Consider the following 11,541-nt stretch of genomic DNA (forward strand, 5'->3'; position numbering starts at 1 on the left):
TGTTCTAAGTACTGATGCAATTCCTTCTGCCTATTGTCACATTTTTTTTTATTATTATTATTTTTATTTTTTCCCGGCATAATTCCTGAATTTATCTGGGCTTTTATAAAGCAGAGAGAAAGGTGTGATTTGCACATGCAGAAAACTTTCAGTGAGCCATGGTCATTTTAAGAGCAGCATCTCAACTGCAGAGATTAATTTTCTTCCCACAAGCTTCCAAAATTCTAGTTAGTTAAATGTTAGAGAGATCATAAAGAACAACATCTGAAGCCAATTATCCCCTTAACACTCCATCAAAATCCTGTAGACTATCACGAGATGTAAGTGGTACTGGAGTAAGAAGTCTGAAATTGGGATGAAATTCTGTCTTTTTCTATTGATACTGAGTTTTGCTGTTGGGAAAGGAAGGGAAGGGAAGGGAAGGGAAGGGAAGGGAAGGGAAGGGAAGGGAAGGGAAGGGAAGGGAAGGGAAGGGAAGGGAAGGGAAGGGAAGGGAAGGGAAGGGAAGGGAAGGGAAGGGAAGGGAAGGGAAGGGAAGGGAAGGGAAGGGAAGGGAAGGGAAGGGAAGGGAAGGGAAGGGAAGGGAAGGGAAGGGAAGGGAAGGGAAGGGAAGGGAAGGGAAGGGAAGGGAAGGGAAGGGAAGGGAAGGGAAGGGAAAGGAAGGGAAGGGAAGGGTATTGAGGAAATCTTATTAAATTCAATGCCGTTTTTAGATGTCTATGACCAAACTATTCATTCAGACACACTGGTGCCACCCCATTAAATTCCAGCAGTGGCACCAGTGGTAGAGAAAGAATGGCATTCAGATTTTTCACCATTAAGTAATCTGTTTTCATTACCTTCTCAGCAGTTTGTTTCATTTGCCTGCAGTAAGGAAACTAAAATTAGAAAACATTTCATGTTCATAGTTATTTTACTTCCAATGTGGGAAAAAAAAAAAAAAAAAAAGTCTATAAATTTGTCTATTGGGTTATGCCTTCTGCAGTTCTACTAAAACAGTTGTCTTTACATTAGAGTGATGAACTGTAAATGGCATATTGCATTATTTTGTCCAAAGTAATTCAAATTAATGACCCTAGAAATATTATTTGAGGTGCCTAAATTATAAAGCATTGCCAATAGTCATGAATATTACCAGTAGAATTTTTATTATCCTTTGTAATGTATGCATTGCTATATGTTAATAAACTATTTTCTGATCATTTTCAGAACTTGCTATCTCTTGCAGCATGTGCCAGTCTTATATCAGTTCCAGTAGCTTATGAATTTCAGGTAAATGCTGATAGCAAACTATCAAAAGTTTGAATGCTTTGACTTGCATACTTAAGTTCTCATTTCACATTATCTAAGTGATACTGATTTTAACTGAACTCAAAAGCAAGTAGGAAGAAAAAATAGAGCAAGTAAAATGTGATCTCAGGTTCTTCTGCTAGTACCTGTGCAGTTTGTAGCACAGATTACTGGATTTATTTTTTTTATTATTATTATTCACACTGGTGTAGTAGAAAGAAAAGCTCTTCATTTCCTTGACTTACAGTTCATTCACAAGTACCTTCTAAATGACTTCAAAAATGTAAGCAAAAGCCTGATGTCGTACTTACTAAGAAAGTAATAAGACTTACCAATCACGAATAACAATATTTTGAAATGCTTAAAAAACAACAGCAAAAACAAAGTCCATCCAAGCTGGATGGCACTAGATTAACACACATTTGGGAAACGTGCTGTCATAGTGGTATCCAGAGACAAACTCTTAAGAAGCTTAAAGATCAGAGGAAAAGATTAGATGCTTCGGGCTTCATAGGAACTTCTTGTGACTAAATGCTGATGCCAAGACCACTTCTACAATGAAGTGGATGGATCTTGTCTCATAAGTGAAAGCATGAAATTAACCAACTCCAGGATTTCAAAAGAGGGGACCAAAGAGTAAGCTTTCCATTAAATAGTATTAAAAAACAAACAAACAAACAAACAACAACAACAACAAAAACCTATCACCTGTGACAAAGATACAAAAAAATGTTGTTTTTGTTTGTTTGAGTTCTCACAGATCTGTGCTTCCTTTGCCCTGCAGGAAGAGTTTTCTAGCTTATACAGTAACTTCCATTGTAAGGCTGGTTTTATCATTAATAAGTAGAAAAAATATCTGTATGCACATGCAAATATCTGTAACTTTTTTTTCAATAAATCTTTCTCTGTTCTAAATATCTTTTTAAAATTTCTGTAATATGCTTTCAGCCTTCCTTTCTGACACAGTATTACAGTCCAATCAAAATTAAACACACATTTGCTTAGTTTTAAAGGTCATTCAATAGTCATGCACCAAACTAACTTTAAAGGTAAAGCAGATCTGAAATGTATTTCATTGGATGACATTTGGCTAGAAATCCTATGCAAAATTTAAATGAATCTTTTAATATCAAGTACACTATTCTAATTTCTTTCAGGCCATTGGTTATTTTATGCTCATGAGTAATGTAAATTGTACTTATTGGCTGTACTAAAAATATAATAAAAGGAAATACATTATGACATGCTGTATGGAATATGTGTTCATGTGCAAAAAATATGGAAAACTGTAATTCTTTCTGTCCTAGGTGGGCAGAATTTATTTCAGATTTGATCACCCAGCTGCTTATCAGGATCACCGATGAGGAGCTGCAGAATTACTGTGTTAACAGAAATCTGACAGTGACAGGCAACCTGCTGTATGGCGAGAATAATGGACACATCTTCTGCGCGTGGCTCATTAACAAGACACACAGGCCAGGTCTACACTGATCACTGTGAAAAAATTGACCACAAACAGCAGCGTAGCAGATGTATCAATCTCTGTTGAAATGTAGGACGGCAGAATATCAGTCTCTTTCAGATAATGTGACATTTGCCCAAGCAAAATTACATGCCACTGTGTTAATGAAGGAACCCAATTTTCTTGCTAATGATGGGATGTAGTGATTTCTTAAAAGTTAATAGCCAACGATGAACATTAGTAGCTAATAGAGTACAGGGGAAAAAGAAAAGAGTACTGAAACCCAAACTGGAATTGTTTCTTCATGCTTTCTTCAGGGAATACAATCTTCGCCTTCATGAAGGAGAAAAAGGCAGCTTTAAATAAGATGGCTGAGCATTCTAATGCAGACAGAGTATTGCCAAATTGTGAAAACGGTTCTCTTCCATTCTCACTCCACACAATAAAAACACACACACACACAAAACAAACAAACAAACAAACAAACAAAAAACACTTGCTACTGATAGGCCACAACCACAACCAAGCAGTTACAAACTAAGCCTAAGCATGAAGTCTGGTTTTACATGGAATAAGTATTTCATCTGTCCACAGGAGAAACTCATGATGGCTAAAGGTAAGCACAAGTTTAAGCCCTTGCCTGACTGGAATTTTAATAAAAACAATACATACAAAATATATATATTAAAAAAAAAAAAAAAAGAGAGAGAGGGATGATTTTAAAATCATTTGAGGTAATAGTAACATTACAGAATTCAATTACTCTGACAGATCTATCAATGTATAAATAAATCAGAAAATATATATAAAAAAACTATGGAACTTTTTTTAGATGAACAATGCATGTTGTCATAGCACCAATATGAGGAAATAGAGGATGTAGAATTGAATTAATTGCCTCTTTGTTCTCTAGTCAATCCATATTTAAAGCTTTTAACAGCTTAAATACTTCTGTTAAATAGATTTAAGGACAATTTACTTTTTCTTAAGTGGATTTATTAGGAAAAACCTGAAGCTTATATTCTCTTCAGCTGTGACCAAAAAAGCCTCTCCTTAATAGGTACCAGGTTTATTTCCTGGATATTAGTTTTCCCAAACCTTTACATAAACTATCTACATTTCGACACTACAGTATTAAAATCCAACAGGATTGCCAACTAGGAAGTTGTTAAAGCACTTCCTATTTTTAAATGCAACATACTTTTAAAAATGAAGAACAACTGTTGCAACAGAATGTTCTATCTTTTAACAATATTTAAGGTTATATAACAATCTTAGTCACTTACATCTTGCTCACCACTGCAAACGTAACACTTATACTCTTTCGTAACACTATGAGAGCATCTCAAATAAGCAAACGAAAACTGAAACTGAAACCAACATGTAACAAAAAGGTATATAACAAAAAAGAAAAGTCTAAATCAGTATCAGATAAACCACATCCAACTGATTGCTAAGATTTTCCATATAAAATCTGAAATTTTAAAATTCAGAAAAATTTTTCACTGCTTAGTTTCGTTGAATCTGCACTTAATATTTATACTAATGGCTATGGTTATCTGGTTATCTCCATTCTCAGTAGAGTTCACTTTAAGAGAACTTGAAATTTAACAAGATAGGAACAGCTGTTTTACATTCAGTAGTCAAAAATTACATCCTTGATTCAGGGAAATACCAGCTGTCTACAGAAAAGCAAATAACCTACTATAAACAAGACATGCAAAGATTCTTTCTTCCTGCCTTTCCAAATCAAGGGTCAGCTAAAATATGAGGACATGCCCTTTCTGAAAGATAATTTTTGTTCTTCTATGTAAATTGTAATTACTTCTTGAATTTGGTGCCCTGTTCTGCTGACTGTACACTTTACAACCTCGAAAGGCGTGATCCACAGGACATCTTGATTATGTTCCTAGAATTTTCTTTACTATTCAAATTTGGCTTCTTGTTTATTAACAAACTATGTCAAAACAAAACACCAGTCCCCAGAAGAACTTGGCTTTTGTTTTCATGAACATAAGGCAACATCTGTTGATTCCCCATTCAACAATGACTTCCTAGCATTAACTTGTCTGCTACCAAAACTTCTTATAGCAGTAACTTAAAAAAGTAGGTGCAATTATAAATATAGTGTTTATACTCTTAAGTTCTTGCAGTTTGCTATGCTGCATGAACATGCGATCACTTATTTCAAGTCAACAGACTGCGTATAAAGCGTGTCAAGACTTCACTTTCTTATAGAGCAAATGTGAATCAGCTTTTGCTTACTATTGGACTGACTGTACAACTGTTAATGTCTGGATGTCCTAATTTTGAGAAATTAAAGCAAACAGAAGACACTCCAAGTTTCAGACATTTATTAAACCCCATCAAAACACTTCCGAACAGGTGATCAAGTGCAGTATGAGGCAAATTTGAATGTTTCCTGGATGATAAAGCATAACTGTGCGGACGGCTTCCGGAAGACCTTTCTGTGCGGCTTGTGGAGATGATCGTGCTCCTTAGAAGTCAGGGCGGTCCTTTTTGAACTTACTGTAGTCTACGTTGACCGAGTAGAACTACGGAAGAGAGGAAAAGAAATGAATCTTGATTAGAATTAGAAGCTTGATATGATAACGTTTCCACAGAAAGTATCATTTGCCATCATATTTATTATAAAACATGCATCATTTGAACTCACATCAGGAAACTGAAATCATAGTTTGAGTCTGTGCAATAGAGAATTCGAGAATAATAAGTAAAAAAAAGAAAAAAAAAACTTTCAAGAGCAGTAACTTTTTATGTTATCTTCATTCTGCATACACTATTATAAACTTTGAGATGAGGCAGTGCTGGTGTCTACAACTGAAGAAAAACATGAAGAATCTCTTCTTTGATCCCCAGACTTTAAAGTCTATACACAAGAAGTCCTGACAGTACTGCTGGTTTATCCTTTTTGCCCCAAATCTGTGTTCCTATATAATGAAGACAACATCTAATTTGTAATAAATAAGTAGCACAAAGGATAGTAAATGTGAACATTTACAATAGCACTGCTAAAGTCAAATTTGGTTTAGGTAAATGCATCTACAACTTCAAGATGTAACAACAAAGAAGGAATCTAAGAACAGATCCTTCTGCACACTCAATTTGTATTAACAAAGTTGCATTCCACTGCAAGCCATTCAGAACAGTCCAGATAGTCACTGAGGACAATGAATAGACTAAAGGTATATTTGGCATCCAGCCTGATTTGATGTCAAGCACATGATGCTATAGTTATTCCTTAGAAAAAAAAAAAAAAAAAGGAAAGGAAACTAGAAAGTATGTATTAGTTTGACTACTTTTAGTCAAGGCCAAACTCAATTTTATTTAACTTCTGCATATGAAGAAAAAAAAAAGCCCAGAGCTGAGAGTGGAATTAAGATTACTTTAACACATTCAAATTACAGCTTTCTGTGCAACTCACACAGCAATCATCACTCCTTCAACTCTTCTCTTTTGAAATATTGACTTCCTCAGCCTTTCCAAAGAGAAGAAAGTTTACAAAACAAATGCAATTTCATCAAAAGCTGCAACTTGCTGTTTTATCAGAGCTTTTTACATAACAGTCACCAACAATTTAGAGCTTTTGCCTTTTCATTTCCCACAGTACAGTCTTGGAAAAAAAAAATCCACAGTGATACACAAACCCAAATATGGTAAACCCTGAGGTTGTGTTTGTATGCTAGGACAGACTGAGAATGCCACAGAAGGCATGCACTCTTTAAAAGAATTCATGCTGCGCACAACATTGAATTTGCCTTTCTTAGATATTTAAGAAAGGCAATATTCCAGAAACAGCAATGAAAATGAAGCACTATGTTCTTCTTGGCCTCCTCTTAAGGGAACTGCAACATTTTATTCTGGGGTGTGTTTTTTTTGCTTATTTAAATGATTGGCATACTAAGACACTTGACACTGAAACTGTTTGTTTGCTTTTTTAGTAGTTTGTGGATAGTCTTAAAACCATCCTCAACAGAAATCTTTAGTAGAAGAATCCCATTTTACTAAACTACCATCTGCTTTACGCATCTTTCCATGCTTTCTCATTAGTTCAATGAAATATCTTGAATATTACTTAAAGAACCATTCTCCTGCATCTATTACTTACAGACAATTGTTTTCAAGCAACTGGCTGTAGAACTGATTTAGCATTTATGTTAAACACTGACATTATCCCGCTTTGCTTCCCACAGTTAGAGGTCAGTAGTCTAGAATTTAGAAAGTTTTAGTTCAAAACTTAAAAGGCTTTATTCTTCTCCCTGTATTTTATTTCTCTGAGCATTATGTGCTAGTACAGTCTTCCACTGGCATATAATACCTTTCTTAGAGAGTAATAGATATCTAACAGCTTCTGTACAGAGACTCCTTCTGGCCCATTAACAACCAATTCTAAGAAAGTTTTGAATCTCAAACAGCTCCCTCTGCTCTGACTTCTGAAGATAAATGTATTTCCTCTGCTGCATGACATATGTCACTTAGACCGCTACTTTCTAATATATCCAAATGTCCTAAAGCAGTAAGCTATGCTTTTGGTATGATGTTTCCTAAAAATCTGTGGTTTTTGTTTTACCTTGTACTGGTCATTGGGAGCCAGTTTATTCCATGGTTCTGGATTATTTTTCTTGTCCCAGCTATTGAGAAACATACAAGATATTAGACCAAGTTGAGAAAAATCACAGTACTTTCAGAACAAATAAGATTTGTACATATATTAGGGTTATTAGACCATAAGTGGTCATCTATCTTAATAAGTTTCTCCAGAGAAAGATACAGTCCTTTGTCAGGAGTCTGTAAACATGGTAGGGTAATCATACAATCAAATCTCTAAATCCGAGAGAACCCTACAAATTTGTCGCCAATAATAATGGAGCTATATATTAAGGGCTCCAGAAGCATAAAAACAAAGGCAGTGAAGCTTACTTTAATATAAGCATTAAGAAAACTAACACCATGGATTGTTTTATACATACCAGACGTCTGGGTTGAATATCGCCAAACGCATGACATACAGGGCTGCGCCAACGCCTCCCGATCCAATGATCAAAAACAGAGGGATCAACTGCAACAAGAAATGCTTCAAATGACATACTGCAATGCAACAAAATAGTGTTATTACATTTCTGGTTACAGCAATGACAAATGAAAGAACGAGCTCCCATGTTTTGTGGCCCTCTAAAACCTTGACACAAGCTCCCTGTGTGCTGGGGCTTGAGAGAAGCGTCGCTGGGGTTTGACGTCGCTGCGGTTTGAGAACAACAATTACCTACAGTGACAAATACACAGAGAAAATGCTGCTACATCCGCAGCCACCAGTACAATGCAGCAGCACATTTCTCAGAATCCACTACCCGCTCCTCCACAACAGCCCCGCCATTTGCACCCCCGGTGATAACATAAGAAAAGGGGGCCGAGGGTTAAGGAGAAGGACACCCGAGAGGATTGGCAGCGACACCTCGAGATTTGCAGCTCCGGGTCCCTGCACAGCCGAGAAAAAAAGCGGCGCGGCCGCCGCTCACCGAGCAGCAGCGGAGCGCGCAGAGGCCGGCAACCCGGGCACAGCCCAGGGCGCTGAGGCGGCAAGGAGAAGAGAGGACATGGAGGGAGAAAGGAGAGAACATGGAGGGGGGGAAGGAGAGGCGAGGCGGGCAGCGGCGGAGGTCAGCAGGGGTCCCCGCCCGCCCGGTACTCACGCTGGGGTGCTTCTTGGCGTGGGTGACCATAAGGCGGAACATGGCGGCAGCTGGCGCGAGTCCCCTCTCCCTGCCCGGCTCCGCAGCTCGCCCTCCCCGCCCCGCCGCCGAGGCCCAATGTCACCGAGGCCCCCGGGCGGCAGGTGCCCGCCGCCGCAGCCCGGATGTAGCGGCTCCGCTGTTCGCCTGCTCGCAGCCCGCCGCCGCCGGCCCCGCCGCGCCGCCCCGAGCCCTGAGCCCGCCCCGCGCCCCGAGCCTCAGCGCGGCCCCCGGCCCGCCGGGCAGCGCCGTCCCCAGGGGGCTGCAGGCACCTGCCCGGGCACCCCGCGGACCACCCGCCCCCGCTGGGCTCGGCCCGAGGTGCGAGCGGCGCCTGCGCCTGCGAGGGTGCGAGCTCAGCAGTGCCCCTGATGTGCGATTTCTTTCGCGAAAAGTTATCCGAGGAATGAGATTCTTGGCGCCCAGGCGTTAAGGGTTGTTTGCTAGGCGGAGGGAATATCAGTGTTCCTCAGACCTGAGGAAAACAGTTCCTTTCCTAGCCTAGGAGCACAGTAACCTAACACAAATGCCAGTAGCTGGGGTGAATGAGCATTAAAGTACAATTCTGAAGTAAGAAAAAATAAAATGGCAGAGAATAAATATATGTAAGCAGACGTGCTTTATTTCACTTCCTACTTCCACAGGCTGGCTTCTGCATCTCCTCAAGAACTGTTTTGGATCGTTCCAGTCACGACAAGTTCTGAAAATCCCCTGGTGCCTTGCTTGTCATCCAATTATCCAACCTTTTTCAATTTGCCAGAGCCCATTTAATCTAGTTAACAGATAACTGCACTAGACAAAATGCTGGCAGCCGGCCACGGCCAGCAACTTGTGCAGATACACTTGACAAGTCATTGCATGGCTGCAGATTGCAGCTGCGTTGTGCTACCAGATAAAGTTAACTCTTCTATTTGGTGCAGTGCATCCCATCACTTGTCTCCCTGATTTGTTTCTGAGCTGGTAAATAGAAAGGCCTATATGTACAGTGCTCCAAGATTTCGTTAACCATTTCAATCTATACTGTAAGGAGGAGGGTATTTTTCTAGGTTTTCCAAATGAAAAGATGGACTTCTCCGTGCGGTTAAAAGTAATGAAAATAATAGTGCCACTTCTGTTTCTTGTACATCAAAGGAATCCCTGGAACCTGCAAGGTTATGCTGCTCACCCCTTAGTATGGTAGTTGAGCTCTCCACAGAAAATACCAGTTGTGCCTAAGCAGCTGCAGAATAACTGGAAGAGACCAGAGGCCAGGTAGATAGCCACTAGCTATATGGGGCTGCTGAGCAAACTTGCCTCAGATTACAAACCTGCTGTATTCTGTGCAGCTGCTCTAAGGCTGAGGGACAGAAATCCAGAAACTTTGAGTAGGGAAGACCATTGGGGGTACACTGTTTCCACTAGGCACATCTCAGGCACCTATTTTTAGGAAATATGCAAGGTTTTTTACATGCTTCTCAAGATATTTTTTTTCTATGATTTATACCTTTACTGGGTTTTCTTGCTTTTACAATTTTAAACAGATACATAGTACCTGATCAAATTGCAAAATTTGTCATGCATTTTATGGGCTTTCATAAATTTTAAGCATTGTGTCCATAGCTTTCATTACCTGGGCCAGTACAGCTCAGCTGGTTCATTGTTCATATAGATGTCTTGTCATTTATGTTACATTTGTATTATATTTATTTACTTGGATTATTGCATTCAATTAATAATTTTGCAGACAAAAAGAAGTAAAGCATGAAAACAAGCAGAAAACATAATTTTTCGTTGTAATTTTAGCAACTGTGAGTTAATGTTCTAATAGTACAGCCAGGATAAGCCTTGGTAAAAATGAAGTTTCACAATTGCTTGTCTTGGTGAAATTCTGAGTATAAACACAAGCAACCTCAAAGGTGTCTTGATGATCCATGGTTCCTGTAAATACCTACGTAGTTGCCACATTTAGGTGCTAAAACTGCACTGTAAGCAGTTATATGTATGTGTGTGTGTATAGGCATGTGCTAATTTATAGTAAAGATGCCGTTATATTTGTCTTAGTTAAAGTCTAACAATTTTCTGTTACACATCAAGAACCCATTCACTCCCTTAAAGAGGAAGTAAATGGTAAAATTCTCTAACTTTATTTAGCACGCTCTTATCTGTCGCTTATCTACTCGATATGAAACGTAAACACATTTATTTCCTCTTAAGGTTTGGTGTCTGTGTGTTCACAGCTGCCAATTAAATTTATGATGTTTTAGTTAGACTAGTCACTTCTTTTATTCTGAGTAAAGTTATTTTTGTGTACGTTTCCTCTGTCTAAATAAGTGAATCCATAAATCCTTCAGGTATTTCGGCAAGGTTTTGTGATGAACTGGTCCATTAAGAGCTAAGGGGCTAGATTTGCAGTAGTGCTCAGCACTGCTGAAAATCGAGTCCTCGGGTTATTCTGGTTCTTTATCATTTGTTTTTCCCCCTTTTCTTTTGTTCTCCTGTACAGCCTTACTCATGCTTTCTGTCTATCACTTGTCCGCCTCAGATTGCTATTGTATCTTGTTCTTATCCTCAGGCTTAGGCTCATTTAAGCTTTCGGTTTCAGAAGCTTTTCTTCTTTTCCAGATGCTTTTGTATTCTGAGGCCTTCCTGTTTCTAAAGACCTTGTTTCCTAAACTTTACCTGTTATTATGAATCATATATACACAGATTTCTACTGTATTTAACATGAGTTATGGCTTCATTGTATATATATTTATATAATATATATTTATATAATATAATTATATATGTGTGTGTATATATATATAATTATTTTATATATATGTATATATGTATATATATATACACACACACACATATATATACACACACATATATATATACACACACATATATATATACGTTTAAAGCAATTAATTTTAGCCACAGGTATAATCATTTCTGATCTCCTAAGGAATAGAAATATGGAGTCATAATAAAATCTATTAGTAGATTTTCTATAAAATCCGAAGAATTGCACTCTTAAGGTGTGCTGATTCCAATCACTCAGTTGAAAAAAAA

The 11,541-nt window shown here is 38.3% G+C and overlaps 1 protein-coding gene across 1 annotated transcript; it reads right to left on the reverse strand.

Annotated features, from left to right (window-relative positions):
• Window positions 1-5,091: 5,091 nt before the first annotated feature.
• Window positions 5,092-8,622, reverse strand: NDUFA4 (NDUFA4 mitochondrial complex associated). Its single transcript, XM_082754785.1, has 4 exons — window positions 8,464-8,622; window positions 7,744-7,832; window positions 7,344-7,404; window positions 5,092-5,307 (listed from the first exon to the last, which is right to left on the reverse strand). The coding sequence occupies exons 1-4, from the start codon at window positions 8,503-8,505 to the stop codon at window positions 5,251-5,253; spliced, it is 249 nt and encodes an 82-aa protein (XP_082610911.1). The 5' UTR covers window positions 8,506-8,622; the 3' UTR covers window positions 5,092-5,250.
• Window positions 8,623-11,541: the final 2,919 nt, after the last annotated feature.

The sequence above is a fragment of the Aythya marila genome (genome assembly GCF_965140915.1).
Source record: "Aythya marila genome assembly, chromosome: 2".
In the NCBI taxonomy this organism is placed as follows: Eukaryota; Metazoa; Chordata; class Aves; order Anseriformes; family Anatidae; genus Aythya; species Aythya marila.